The sequence below is a fragment of the Poecilia mexicana genome, unplaced genomic scaffold (assembly GCF_051168715.1).
Source record: "Poecilia mexicana isolate PSO_F unplaced genomic scaffold, ASM5116871v1 scaffold_2, whole genome shotgun sequence".
NCBI classification, from domain to species: domain Eukaryota; kingdom Metazoa; phylum Chordata; class Actinopteri; order Cyprinodontiformes; family Poeciliidae; genus Poecilia; species Poecilia mexicana.
The window spans coordinates 28,709,780-28,725,459 of record NW_028263371.1 but is presented as its reverse complement, the minus strand read 5'-3'; the positions used below and the strand labels follow the sequence as shown (position 1 = coordinate 28,725,459).

The window sequence follows — 15,680 nt, the reverse complement described above, 5'->3', positions numbered from 1 at the left end:
AAAGACGTTTTGACTTTGTAAAGCCATCAGCCATCACGACGCATCTTCCTCCGTTCCCCTTTACCTGCATTCAGACACTTTGATTATGCAAGCAGGTGAAATCACGTGAAACGACGGAAAACAATTGAAGAAACTGATTCAAAAATAAGAAACTTCCAAAGGTCACCTCACACCCGGCCGTCTGCAGCTCGCTCCTCAAATAATTGAGCGGCTAAACTAAATATTTGCAGCAGCTGAAAGGACAGGGCCGACTTCCAGCGTTTGCAGAGCGAGCTGGCGCTCCACACACTTTCACTGCTGAGGTAAATTGAGGTCATATGTGCATAATTTGCCCTTTTCCTAATGCTGCAATTGGAGTAAGAAACCATTTGAGAGCAGCAATCAGATTGCACAGAGTAATGCTCTGGCTAATTAAGTCATATTTCTAGTTCAATAACAATCTAGTTGGTGAGATAAAGGCCAGGCAGAGAGGGGGGAAGCTGGAAGCTTTTACCACACTCTGCCTGTCGTTGAGTTACAGAAGCAGCAGTCTGGGCTTCAGTATTCAGGTTGTTGTGATAAACTCAATTCAACTCATGTATTTTCATTGATAAAATGTGAATGTATGCCACAAACGTCGCGGTGTGCATTCAGGGATTTCCAACCGAACACCATCTGTTCCCGCTAACAGCGTCACCTTCCATATATTTGTCTGTTTCTGCCGCAAATAAACGACAGAAGGTTTGTTATAAACTGAACTATTTCAGATGCCAAAAAAACCCAAACAAAAAACAGATAAAATATCAGGTAAGGCCAGACTCCTGCGAGTCCTTCATGTTGCCCTTCCTGTTCCCGTTCCCGGCCTCGACGGGCAAACATCTCCTCCATTACCGAACCCTGACACTGTGGCCGATTGGATTCTTATCAGCCATCTGTAGTCCGACGCTCAGGCCGCGCTATCTCTCGTCACGGCCTAATTGAATCCCGAGTGTTAGAAGTGTGGTGATACACTGACCGCAGTGTGTCACTGCCAATAGATAAGGGCTGCGGCTGGAGGATTGGATCACCACAAATCAGGATGGGGACAGGTTGATAAAGGGGTGACGAGCGTTTTGGGGTTGGCGCCGTCTCACTGGGACTTAATAATGGATCCTCTCCATTACTGAGGAGGTTGTGTTCATATCCAATCACCCAAAATCCCATAATCCCGCTGTGCTCAGTGGGGTAATTTGCTGAAAGTTAACCAAGGGGAAAGTACACAAAACAAGGTGGAACTCCTTCGATTTACATTTCAAAGATTTTCATACCTTAGGAGGTTAAATCCTTTCTTCTTAGTCTTCTTCTCTGGTTCATCCACCGAGTCCTCCGTCTTCTTCTTCGGCTTGTTCTTCTTCTCCTTCCTTTTCCCCTTGGTTTTCTTCTTCTTCTTCCCTCCATCATCCGCATCCAGGTCCTGACGGGAGGAGCTGCTGGCGGGCGTCTCGTGGCCAGAGCTGTCATCTGACACGTCGTCATCTGAGGGCAGCAAACGGACAGGGAGGTGAATCTGGTACCATCGTTGTAATTTTAGTCATGAGTGAGTGGAAATATGTTGCTACTCTTAAAATAAATGCATCTTTGTATTGCATGAAACCTTTATTTGTGTAAATATATACATAAGTGTATTGTTTTTTAACCATGATTGCTTTATAGTTGGTAGGAGTTGAGCAACCTTGACAAATTAGTGTATTTAATACATCTAGTAATTTAAAATAAGTAATCCACTACTTCCTGTTTCCCTTGGGTAAAAATATGATGTGATGCGGGAATTGCTTCTATAAGCCATTCCTCAAAATGGGAAAGAAAAGAGAACATAGCATTCTAATAAAGTGGATATTTTTAAACGTTCATAAGTCAAGAATTGTCTACAGTAATGAAGCTACTTGCCTACAAAGAAACAAACAAAAAATCAACAGTGGCACAATTAGTTTTGATAATTCCATTACACTAAAAGTTACATTAGAATTTATTTCATTTAAACTTAGTCAGATAGTATTTCAGAGCTTCTGAACTTCTACCAAGACTTCACAACATGCCAGGAAGAAGCTTTTTCTTCCTTACTATCACAAATGTAAAAACATGGAGGTTCTAAATTGGACTGGGACTGCAACTGGAACCGTACACTTTGAGAACACGATTGATCATTTCAACTACAAAACACTCCAGGTGTGAAAAACGTCCCATGCTAACCACTACATACAGAGAAATGTTAAAGGAGATGAATTGCTCTCCTCCTGGCAAAAAAAGAGGTTTGTAAAATTGAGAGCAAGTGTACCAATAATTGCCACAGGTGTTAATTTCTTATTCCACACTGCGTAAAAGTAATCAAGTTAAAGATTCAATCTTTTTCAGTTTTTCATGGTGAGATAATGCAACTGGAATAAAATGGTTCCAAAGGGTTTTTACACACATTTACCAGGCATATGCATGATTTAAAGCATCAGAAACAAGATTTTGTGAGATTTGTTCAGGTCGGCAACTGATGATAGATCTAAACTGAATATTTCCAGTCAGTTTAAAAAAATAATAATAATAATCCAATCTGTGCTCCATTTGAATCACTGAAAGGAATTACACCAAGATCAGGTGTCTGCACGGCCAGGAGGTGAAGCATTAAAAAAACCCTCCTCTAAGATATAAAGTCACTCTTTTCTAAATTGCTGAGTGGATAAAATCATGTAGCATTTCATTAAGGTACTTAGGCTAAGGAGTGTGTCCTCTCTTGGCAGGCCTGCGGCTCTTTGAGTGCCAGTGTGTTAAAAAGCTTCAGGGATGAGCATCAGAGCATGGTTGGTAATTTAAAGTAGATACAATGTCTCAAAAAAAATAAAAAGTTTTCGTTGTAGCAGCAGAAACTTTCTGAGCAGCTCCTAGTTTTTATTACCGTCTTCAGAGGGTCCGTCGTAGGATTTGTCAATGGCGATGCGGAAGCTCTGGTTGCACGCTCGACCCCGGACAACGTGCGGCCGCGGCCGGTGGAACGGGACCGGAGCCTGCTGTTGGCTCTGCTGCGCCTCGGACACGGCCGTCTGGAGGCTCTCCAAGGAACTGGACTTCACCAGGCCGAGGGTGGGACCCAGCGCTCCTCTGAAATCGGACTCTTCGGAACAAAACAGACAATAATGTTTACTTCCATGAACATTTTCCAAATCTACCATCTACTGATTGAAAGAGGCAAAAACTCCATTTGCTGCATGTTTACAGCAACTCCTACATGGACACATAAAGACAGTTACAAAGTCAGTCTTCCATCGCATGAAGAACATTTCTAGGATTAACGGACTGATGTCCTAGCTTCAGTTCATCCAGAATGTGAGTTCTCAATTGAGCTTCTAAGCACCTCAAATCTGGAACAAACATCCAGAAAACGACAAAACAGCCAAAACACTGATTTTCTCTAAATCAACGTTAAATACCCACCTGTTTGTAGTTGCTTTTGATCACTAATAAGTGGAACATTAATCAACATATCTGATGTATATGTGCTTGATGATTTTTATGAAGGCATTGGTTAATGTAATATTTGTTTCGGTTCGATGTTCATGATTTACACACTTTGAACTGCCTTGTTGCTGAAATACACTACACAAATAAACCTGACTTGACTTGAAACAAATGTATAATCACATGCAGTGCTCTGAGAGGGAAGGAAATATTCAAATTTCAGTGGCTGCAAATGTAATTTTTAGTGGGCTAATGCAATTATGATGATCCCCTCCATAACTCTGGATGAACTTAAATAAAGATATTGTAAATATTCAGATACAGATAAGCTGCATTGGAGCATTTAATGGTGCTGGAAATCCCCCCCAAGGCCAATGTCCTTTAATGTTTTACCCAATTCCCACAACTAAAGCAAAAGATGACTGGAATCAAGAGATGGAGAAAAGCCTGGCTGATGGATGGGGGAGGAAGTTTTGCTCTGAATTAGTAATGCAGCCTCGACTAAAATGAGATGGAATAATCTTATTGGGATCACAAGCTTTTAGCAAAATCTAGCCAACTGCTTACAAAACATTACATTTGTACACATCTCCCAGAATTATATTTCCTTATTTAATTAAAGGGCATGTGCATTAAACCCTCTAAAAATGAATGCTGCCTACAATTCAATTTGGAGAAAGTTTACTTTCCATAAGAACTGTGGAGAATATATTTCAGCGGGAGTGGAAAAGGGTACTTTAATAATTCAGTATACCAACTGTAATTAATCTCTCAGACACGCCGAGGTTACACTCGTGGTTTAAAGGCTATATTTCAGCCTCAAATATAATCAAGACCAAATGCTCTTATTGCAATATTTGAAATCATGCCCAAAACACAACATAATATTATGCAATTAGATTTTCTCGTCTTGCAGTAACTGTTCAGCACCAAAGTAGAATATTAATGAAGTGGAGTAAAAGTGAAGTATTGTTTTTTTTGAATCAAGGACTTAATATGAGAAACAGGTACCTTTTTTAAAATATTATTTTTCTAAACACATATTTACTTCAACGTCCTTTAGCAAATGATACCTGTACATCAGCAACCTGCTGCCTTTATTCTAGCTGAATATTTGATAAATTTACATCGCAAATTTGATGTAAATTAAAAAGGTGGATTAAATTTGGATTAAAAAGATGAAAAATAAAGGTAAAGATTAACGATACAGATATACAACTAAGATAACTGTGTGGATGAGAAAAAATCCCCAATAAATTCAAACTTCTGCATTAAACTGATTAATTTTAACATTTATTCATGTTACTTGGTGTAAGTTTTGATGGAATAAACTCAATCATTGAGTTTATTCGTGCAAAAAATAAATAAAATAATTTCAACTTGATTTAAGTTTAAGTTTCTTTCATGATAAAGTAAAAAAAAAGAAGAAGAAAAATAAGATCCGACAGGAAAAGCCATTAAGTGGGAATGAAAGATAAGGGAATTCAAATGTCTCTGCAGAAAGTAGAACATCATCAAAATTTAAATTTATTTCCACGATTTAGTTGCAAAAGTAAAACTCGTTTCCTTTAAAATCCTATCACGCTTATAGTTTTTTTTTTTTTTTTCCCCACTGCACATTTTCCTTCCACTAAACTTTCTTTCTTGGGAATAGGACTTCAACACATTTTTTGTTTTTGGACATCATGGTTCTGTAGGCCACAAGAAAAGATGTCTGTATTTTAAAAAAAAAATCCTGTCTTTGTTCCAAGCAATATTCTCGTTTTCTAAGTTTCCCTGAAGTAAATGAACTTTTTGATAACATTTACTTTACTGAGAGGCGACCGGAGGGAAATGAACTGCACTATAACTGTACTCTGGTGTGGCCTCCGTGAAGGCGGATTCAGCCGGGGGACGAGTCACCCGGATACAAAGGAAGGAGATAACGGAGAAAAGAAAGTAAATGTCAAGAAGAAGATGCTGCTGTCAAAGAGGCATTCTGACATTCATGCTCTGGCAGAAATTGAAGGACAGCTGGGTGAGAAGGAACCCCTCCAACAAAGAAGCAACAAATTCATCTCAGCTGTACAGAATGGGAGCAGGTTTTTTTTCCCCGCTCTCTTCCATAGGAAAGACTTCTTTGGATCATGGCACTCACTTCTAAAGCCTTTTTTGTCGTTTTAGATGCTTCTAAATCTTCGAAGTCGAGCCAAAAAAGGGGGGAGTGAAACTGAAGCGGCGATGGAGTCAAAGGAGGAGGCAAAGTAAGCGAAGCGTTGCTGCCTTTTAAGTCCCAAATTGACTTTCTGAGAGGAAGTGGGATTTATGGGGAATAAGGGGTTATAAATAGAGAGGCGGGAGCGCTCAGGAATAAAACGCTCAATTTGAGAGACAGGATTTGTGTCACAAATGTAATTACGGCTGTCCAGCTCACAGCCTGATAGAATTAAGCTCCTTGCCAGTGCACTGCGCCACTATACGGGGAAGCTGTGTGTGTCTGAGCATGTGGGCGGGTGTGTATTTATTACCAAAATGTGAGAATTTTCATCCAAGTCAGTGGGTTGGGGGGGAAAAATATTCACAATACTGCTTCTATGAGATAGTGGTGTGTGTCCTTGACCGCCTTAGATGAAATAGAAGAAATATGAGAGCAATTCGTTTTCGCTGGAGCGTGTTTGCGCGGCACTCATTCCATGCATGTCAGGCGGCTGCGGCTGGAGGTAAATGAATAATGAGGGTTTAATAGGACGGATGGGACGAGAGTAGAGAGAGGTGGCCATCATCGCCAGCTCGATCCAATGGAGGGTGAAATCGGCGTTTATCACATATCGCCGCCCGCCGTGCCAGCAGATGCTCGCTCGGATCCGTTCGCATCACGTCTGCCTGATTGCCGCCGGTTCAAGCGGGTGCACATATCAGACGAACGACTTAACAGCCACATTATAAAAACAAAAAAACAAAAACAAAAAAAAAAAGAGAAAAAGAGTCGATGCCCTTCACAGACGTAAGGCTTCTCAATCCGAGATCGCGCCGTAGCATCACGTTCTCACTTTGTTGAGCCGCTTTTAGAAGCAACAGTTTCAGGAAAAAATCAAAACTGAGCAATGAAAGATGCTCTTATTCTAGTCCAAACGGTTCGTTTATGATTTACCCTGGAGAACAAGATGCTGAACTGAAACGAGAAACATATAAATAAAACACCTGCTAAAACTCTGATTGTGTACACACACAAGAAGCATCACATTTTGATCCACATCGATGCTTCACACAGTATATATGTAATATTTTTAGTTGAACGCCCAATCATGACCTTACATTGTCTCCGCTACCAGATGTTCTCTTGGGGTTAGCAGCTAGCTTTCTGGAAGAACTTTTGAAACAACTTCATATTGCAACAATCTACAGTAAAAATAGGTAAAAAAAAAAAAAAAGCTACTCCACATGCAGTCTGTAAACCCACACAAGCGAACGTCCACCTGAGCTTATTCCCAACTCGCACGCATCACACAGTGATATGTGTGACTTCTCTGGAGGTTGGATGCTGTCGTGCTTGTATTAACAGACAGAAGTGAAGTCTTTGCCTCGAGTGTAGCCACGGGGTCTTTCTTCACTGAGAGGGACTGAAAGGACTAATGCAACACCATCATGCTGCTTTGTTCAAGAAAAATATCCTCTTTTAAAAGAGAGGGAGTGACACACCTGTAGAACAATATATGCTGGTACAACTTCCTCTGAAGTAATGAACCACTCAGGTCCAACTGGTTGTAATAAGATATCTAGGTAGGAATATAAAAAGGGGCATCCTGGTTTATTTCTAAGGTGCAACAAAGAACGCTAAAAAAAAACATTGTACTTCATAAAACAGGTGGCATCATGAGGAAAGAACATTATCCTCCAGCCAGGAAGTTAAAGCTTGTGTGCAAATGGGTCTTCCAGATGGACAATGACCTTAAGGACAGAGTCAAAGTGATTACAAAGTGGTTCAAGAACAAAAGAGGTCAATATTTTAGAGCCAACATCACAAAGTTCTGATCGAGACAATTTGGCGGCCCATCTAGAAAGTTGTGTGCGAGCGAGATGGCCAACAAACTGTACTAAGTTCTGTAAAGATGAATGAACCAAACTATTCTAAGATGTGGAAGGAAGCAACATGTTTGACCCAATTTGTTCAGTTTACAAAGGAAATTCTACCACATAGGAAAATGTATGAAAACATTGGAATTAGAAGATAATAACCTGCCTAAAAACTCCCTATTATCCAAACAGAAACTAGTCTTTAAATTTTCCTCTTTGACCAAATTATTTGGTCAAAAAAGGTAAATAGTAATAATAATCTTGAAATCCTGTTTTTAGCCTGAATTAAATAACTAAATACAATTGTCATGGTACTTCAAGTACTATTAAAACAGTCATATCAAGTTAGCTCCAAGAAATATACACAGACTCACTTCCCAGAGTCTCAGCAGCATCTTAATACACATTTCTGATGGATTACAATGGCTCCACGCCATGCAGCAAACCGCAGAAAGGTTGCCACAGTTACAAAGAAAAGTGTCCCCTCCATTAAAACTAGTGGAGGTTGCTGAGTGTGTTACAGAGGCTTCACACTGGCTTACCTGCAGGAGGCTGCATCCAACAATAGGGGCTGTAGCTCTTTAAAATAGATGCAGGGAGCTGGCGCATGTCCCTAGCGTGCTTACAGAAGCACACACACTTTTCAGTCTCGCACCTAATCTCAGGTTCAGCCAATAAAACGTGAAGTCGATGTTCAGGAAAGCGGTAAAACACGCCCCGACCGGGATGTCGTTAAAAGCGACATACTGATACAAACGCCTGCAAACGAATGCACGGTTTAAGTGTTTGTTTCATTTCCAACCTAACAAAAGGTTTATTTTAAATAAAATCGTCCATACATAAAGAATTAGAGGACTTTTAAAAAAAAATAAGGTCATAAAACATGCAGGCACACGTTCAAACAAGCAAACTGCTCTTACGAGGGATTATTTTTAAACATATTATGCCTAAATTGATCATGCTATTATATATAAAAGCTTTTTTTATCACTTTGAGTGACGGTAAGAAAAATCCAAGGTATCACCTGCCATGTCCCTTAAATGTTGAGGCGCAGCAAATCTCATCTAATCACCCAACAAACCAGACTTCAAATCAAATTGCTTCATACAGCTGTACAGCTAGCAAAGGCAAATCTAATCCATGTTATGGTCAATCAAAACTCTCCTTCACTTAAAGACCAGTTCAATCATTAAGCTTCCTCCCATCGCTCTGTGAATGCACTCAGCTACATCAGAGGCAGATGCGGGAGCTGGATATGTAGGCGTTGCTTCGGCAGTAATTGTGTTTAGCTGTTTAGATGTACGAGGGAATGTGAACATATGGGCTGCGTGTATTCAGCTTCGACCCGGATGAATAGCTCTAATAACTGAAGGGGACTTTAAAGGCCATTTCATAATTACGGCCTACCTTTGGTGGGTTTTACGGCATGGTTGAGGGGTGGGCTGAAGTATGCAGAGGGTGGCGTATGCCATTTGTGGATGCTTGGTGGAAAATACATGGTGCACAAAGGAGAAGTGAAGTGTGCAGCACAGATTAATGCAATGGAGCCAGCATGGACTACATCTAAACACTGAAACAGTAAAAGCTGCAATTATTTAGGTGAAGGACTTGATTCAGGACACAGAAGTGCAGAAACAACCAGCATGCATGAAGCTCTGTGCATACTGGGAGCGTCAGTGGGCGAGGAGGTGGGCGTTTCAGCTGGAAGAGCCCCCAGGTGTGGTGTAAGAGGGCTAGCTTCCTGCCTGCTGAGATGTTAGATCCTCAGGAAGAGAACCGGAGGGGAGAACGAAGGAAGAGCTGTTCACAGGGCTCACTACACACACACACACACACGCACACACACACTCATAAAAATGTTGGGAAATGCTGCGCTGGGTATGACTCGGTGGAGGAAACTCTGAGACTGGAGCATGTTCGCCATAATCACATAAGACTGGAACAGATACAGCTGCAACAGAGCAGGGAGGAGGATGGAGAGGGGGTTCTGAGGTTCTGGGGGGCGGGGTCCTAAAAAAAGAATCAGTCTGCCTGGAGAAAAGGAACCAAAGCGAGAATAAAGAGAATTGGATGTAGAACAGAGAGGAGGATAAAACGGGAGACAGACGAATGGTGTTTGGGGATTGAGACGGAGGGAAACCAGTGGGAAGATGTGAAAAAAAAAAAACTGAAAGCAGAGAGAGAAATTAAACTCAAAGCTCTATTGACGACAGCTGAAGAAAGCGATGGAGAGAATGGTGAAATGAGAAGAAAGAGAGGGAGAGCTGGAGGAGCGGAGCGCACCTCGGAGCAGGTTGAGCCCGAGAGGAGAAAAAAGGTTTTAGCCAGATTAAAGAAGCCAGGCGGGCCTCTTAAGACCATCCGCCTAATGAAATATGTCAAAGCCCATAAAGAAACACTGGGGCCATTTAGGAAGGCGGGCGGTGGCGGCCGCGTCGGGTGGGGCGCGGTGCACCAAGCCGGGCAAATATGCCGCATCAGCAAAAAATGAAAACCATAGCAAGAGACTGTCAATACGCATTAGCCGAGATGTCGACTGGAGAGGGGATGAAGAAAGGAAGGAATGGATCGCTTTCTTTATCATGGACCTTCAGCTATGCTGGGATAATCATAAAGAGGAGAGAGAGAGAGAGAGATGGTGGGAGGAGTGGGAGCCACTTGTGGGAATGCTGAGTATAGAGAAATCCAGGTCGGCATGGGGCCACTTCCTACGGGAACTTTAATGATCGACTACTGAGAGACAAGACAGCAGAGGACCGATCCATCCATTTATCCATCCACTCATTTGTTCGTCAATCTATTTGTGGATAAATCTATGCTTCAGTGTCCATTTTACCTCCACCAATTCCTGGAGTTAGTAAAACAGCTCATATTAAATTAGAATATCACTGAAAAGATGACCTAGTTTACTAATTTATTGTTATTCTTAACCCGAAAAAGTTTCTTATGGTGTAAACAATCATTAGAAATGGGGAAAAAGCCTTGTTCCTCTGAGAATGATGCATCAATGGAAGGTTTAGTGGAAGGAAAACATGTTGCATAAATGTCAGGGTGTTACAAGAAATGAATAAAATCCCCCAGAGTGTTTTATTTTTCTTTTCTGTAAGCCAAGAAAGCAACTGAAAAACGTTTTAAAATATTTATCAGCATGTGAATTTCACTTTTCTGAAACAAATTACTGAAATAAATCATCTCTACGGTTTTAAGTGTTGCTTTACAGATAATGTTGCTTTTAACTCATTCAGTTGAAGCATCGATGCTTGAAAGATTTTTGTTTTTTAAATGCCTGTTTTGTTATTTTTAGACTCCATTTAAAAAGATCAACAAGTCCCCTCCGCCCTGCTTGGTGCTACTTTTATTCAATTTCTGAATTTTACACTCTTCAGAGCTCAAGTCAGCAGTCGGTGTGCTGTCGTTGCCACGCCGACGTCTTGCTTGAGCTTTTCTGCTCCTGCAGTCAGACATGTGAAGGCACTATTAGCGAATAAAACATGGGCTGCACTTTGATCCGCCACTCTTCACTGTGAGCAGCGCTTTTGTGCCGGTTTACCTTAAAGTAGACACTTCTCAAATAAAAATGAGGCAGAACCGAGAGCGAACAAATAACTGCAGCCGAAGCAATTGTGATGTAACGCGGCCGCTGTCAGCTGGGCGAGGATTGAGCGCTGTGGGCTTCCTGACCCGGACGGCTGTAAAGCAGCAAGAGCTCGCACACGAAGTGCTTCACAACTCAGCTGTGTCAGCTGGAGCAGCGGCGGAGGGAGGGGAGAGCCACAAGAAAGAGGAAGAATAAAGGGAATGTTTGTTTAGAAACCACTCACCGTTTCTCTGCCCCACCAGCGATCCAACGTTGCTCTCGTCGGCCACTAGGACAAAAAAAAAAAAAAAAAAGCACACCTTTATCATGCAGGGGAATATATTCTGCAACACAAAGCGGCGCTCAGGCAGCTCCTGGGCTTTGTGCCGCTCCACAATTGGCTTTTACTGGTTCATAACACTGGATATGAATCCCTGCATAACTCGGCGCACGAGCGGCGGCGCACGCTGCGAAGAGGAAATGAAAAAGAAGCAAAATATACGAAAAGCAAGGAGGAAAAACGAGAGCAAGATAAAGATGAGACAATGAGAGAAATGATAAAAAGGAGCCGTCGCCCCCACCTGCAACAAGGCTGAGGTGGGCCGTGGGACACGATAATAGGTTTTCATTAGGCAGCTATTTCTCTTAACTAATCCTTTTCATTTTTTATGAAGGCCAATTTTCCCAGCGGACAGATGAGGGAGGCGGGAGGGATGGGGAGAGGATGATATTAGAGAGATGGAGAAATGAGAGGGGGAGAGATTTGGTGGGACCCAAACAAAACAACAGAACAGAGGAAATTTAAAACACCTGTATGATGCAAGACAAAATAAAAAAACAAAAACAAAAAAAACAAGAATTTCCTGTGTGCTGTTAGTGTCAGATAAAATAAAATTAAATAGTTTCAAAGTTTTGGAGAGAAAAAAAAGTCTTCCAGGCAGCATGACCCTGTCAGATAATAAAAAACCCTTCATTTTCTGAGAGGAGAAGATAAAAGTCTGCATGGCCAGCAGCCAGCTTGGGTCCTCCTGCTGTAGTGGGAGGGTACGATATAAAATCCCTCCTTTAACCTGCAGTCAGCTGCTTTATATTAAACAGAATAGTCAAACTGGATTAAACTGGTGTTTCTGCATTAAAGAATGTAGGTAGAAATAAATCATAACCTCTGCTTTGAGCAGATTCTCTCATTTTCTTCATGCAAGCAACCATGTAGACCTTGATTCTAACATGTAGATTTTAGTCAGTTGGATGATTTAAAACAAAAAGTTTTTTTTCCTAATATTAACTAAAAGCAAGTGAATTTCATTCGAAAGCTTCTCAAGATAAAAATCATGAGTCACTGCTCTTTCTGTGCACTTCAAACGTCCTATAGCCAATCCAGAAAGCATTTTCCTAAAGCTTTATGGGGCTAATAAATGCATTAGGAAGGAAAAAGAAAAAGAAGAGTTTTCCATTAGATGTTCTTTAAAAGTTATGTTTTACCTTTTTACAATTACGAGCTAAAGCCTCTACTTGGTGCAGAGGAAAGAGCTAAGCTTTACTGGATCCAATCTGTGGTGCTTTTTTTATTTTATTTTATTTTTTTTAGAGTTTAGCACAGAGAGTCGGAGTCAGCAAAGCCTCTGAGTCAACAGCCGTCTTCGCCGAGGCATCCAGGGTCAATAAAAGCTGCTCACCTCCTCGTGTCAAGTGGTGTTTAATAAAAAAGCTAACCTGCTGCACGGCGCGACTGCAGCTCAGATACATGCGACCGTAAGGACTGACATGTGGGAACCTCTTCTGAGAAGAAAAACGCATTTGTCTCCTTAAATAAAACCCGTCCAGGCAGGGTCAGCGACGCATATACGCACACATGCACACGCACACACAAACCCCTGCTAGCCACCTTTTTTCATCTCTGAGTACTTTAGGGAAGAAAAAGATGAATAGACGGGAACTGATAACAGGAAAAAAAAAAAGGATTGAAATGGAGGACGGCCAGAGATGGAGATAGAAGCCGTAGAGGGGTGACGATAGTGGAGTGGGTCCTCAGTGGGATGAAGCGGAGCGTGTGTGTGTTTGTGTGCAGACCACCCTTGTCCATAATGAAAGCCAATCAGCTTGGGTGGCAGAGGGGTGTGCTGCAGGACGAAAGCCAATCCACTGAACCTAATGAACCGGGATTGGAAATCAGACCGAGGCAGAGAAGAAAGAAATAGATAGGGGAGAGCGAGAGAAATGAAGTCATCTGCTGAAAAACAAAGAGCTGAAAGAAGAGGAGAGATAAACAGAGATGAAGGGGGAGGAAAAAAAAAAGCAGAGAGCAGGAATAAAGAAAAACAAGAAATGTGAAAGAGAACAAAACAAAGATGGAGGATAAATGACAGTAGGAGAAAGGGAAGGGTCAGCTTGGGTTAATACAAGGAAATCAGCGCCGTCGTTCTCAACTTCCACACACACACGCGGCAAACAATGATTAGAAACCTCGTCCACTTTGTTCACAGGCGACGCACACATTACTTTGAGCACACATGCTCTCCCAGTTTTGTCGGAAAGCCCCCCAGGGCTTATGAGTTCAGGAGGTCAAATCCCCCCCAGGCTGGGGGGGATAATGGGAGCAGAGCACATATCACAACAAAGCAATGTGCTGATAAGAAGCGTGTGATCGCCGTTTGGAGTCCGGCTCAGAGATGAAACCAGTAAGTCAGGCTGGATCATGATGAGCGGAGGCGACAGTATCAGTGGGAAGCGATTGGCAACTCACCCAGGTCCATGCTCTTGGAGGTTCTGTTGCGAGGAAAGTTGTCCTTTTCCCTGATGAACTGGCTGCTTGGGTAGAACGCTGCGGCCATGCTGGGCTCCTCGCTGCAAAAAAACAATCACAGCATCCCATTAGTTCACTGTTCAATCACTCAAGTCAGATGTTTTGTTTGTCGTTCATGCTACTAAATAACCCCAAACGTAATCAGACTTTTGTGTGAACGCTTTATGTAGAAGAAGAACGTTGATGTCACACAGCAGCACTCCGTTTATGGAAGTGATGATGGATGGAGCCGATTATGGATCGACTTTAAATTTTATTCAGCAGCGGGAGCCGACGGTATCGTCACAAGATCAGAACAAGACATAGGACACTGATAAAAAAAGAAAAAAAGAAAGCACAACTAACAGCAACGGCCTTTTGTAGAGCATTGTCTCTGTTTGCAGTCGTGAGTGGTCTGATTGTGATGTGATGAGCTTCAGTGACACAGACTTCTTTCATAAGTTCATAATTATAATTTTCAGCCATTGTTTATGTCCGGTCTGGTTTCTGCAGGCGCAGAATTATGACGCATGTCTCTCATCAATGACATAAACGCTAGATAAAATGTGACAAGCGGACCCAGACAGAAAACAATCGGCTAATACGATCTGTACCACATCTAAAAGTGGCTCAGAATGTATTTTTTGGGGGGTGAAAAGATCAGAATTGGGCCATGAAAAAGCCGGATATAGGTCACATCTGGGCAAAAAAAGAAAAGGCGGATTTGGGTCACGTTTCCCTGCTGTGTGAACGTAGCCCAATTCAGAAAGAGAACAAATGATTCCACTGCTCAAATTCGATTTTAACTTCTGCTGTCACCAACCACACACAAACACTCAAAGAAAATCGGATTGTCGCAAAAAAAAAAATAAAATAAAATTTAGCATCAAGACCTGCTGTATGAATGCAGCCTTTGATAACAACTAGGATCCTTTTACTTTTACTATCAGTATTTAAGTTTGTGACTCTTCCAAAGAACACAAGAGAACCAATTATCTGCATGCACCTTAGGTCATGATAGAATCATGCGTTTCTGGATGCTGTAATAGTTGGAATAATGAGACACGTTTTGTTATTGATGCAGATTGGTGTGTACATAGTTTTTTAAATCATCAGTTTGACAGTTTTCCAGAATCAGATGTCAGTTTTTAAGTGAAAATTAAAAGATTTTGTCAAAAATTTCTTGCAGGACGAATGAGGTGTTCTTGAAACTTGCGAAACTCCGACTTCCAGACTAGGAGCCGAGTGTTTCTCCATGTGAGATGAGGAGGCTACCTGTAGTAGGGTGGAGATGGTGGCAGGTCTCTGCTCATCTCCTCCACAGAACCAGGGGAGGGCGGCGGGGGGAAGCCCTGCTCGTCGTCGTCGTTGCCGTAGTGAGTGTAGATGCCATTGGCGGCGCCGGCTGGAGCTGAAAACAAACCATCATCAGGATGCAAATCAAAGCTGTTGTCTGAGCGAACCAAAAAATAAAGGTGTTAACTGTTTATTTTTGTGTACCATCATCTATTTTTATTGCTTTTCTGCTATATCAAAGGTAAAGCCGCTTGAATTACCTCTAACATCAGCCTGGAAGGCAATAAAAGCTTAATGCGCACTCAATTGTTGCTTCTACTGTTACATATTGTATAGGCCATTATGTGCACCTTTATCGCATAATGAAAGAGCTTTACATTAAAGGAAAATAAATGCTCCCATGTACTCCTAAAGCACACACGCAATAACCCTGTAAGCCTTTTCCCTGCTCTAATGCTTCAGTGTGGAGAAGAGAAAGAGGAAATGAATGAATTCAAACCAGTTTGTTAG

At 41.8% G+C, this 15,680-nt stretch overlaps 1 protein-coding gene across 1 annotated transcript in view; it reads right to left on the bottom strand.

The window, feature by feature from the left end:
* pard3ba (par-3 family cell polarity regulator beta a) overlaps nt 1-15,680 on the bottom strand; it is a 126,683-nt gene that overhangs the window by 50,924 nt on the left and 60,079 nt on the right. The window contains exons 15-19 of the mRNA XM_088013764.1: nt 15,150-15,285; nt 13,836-13,936; nt 11,337-11,381; nt 2,903-3,118; nt 1,287-1,494 (exon numbers count right to left, since the gene is read on the bottom strand). Of these exons, the coding sequence (XP_087869890.1) occupies nt 1,287-1,494; nt 2,903-3,118; nt 11,337-11,381; nt 13,836-13,936; nt 15,150-15,285 (706 nt within the window). The remainder of the gene's footprint in view (nt 1-1,286; nt 1,495-2,902; nt 3,119-11,336; nt 11,382-13,835; nt 13,937-15,149; nt 15,286-15,680) is intronic.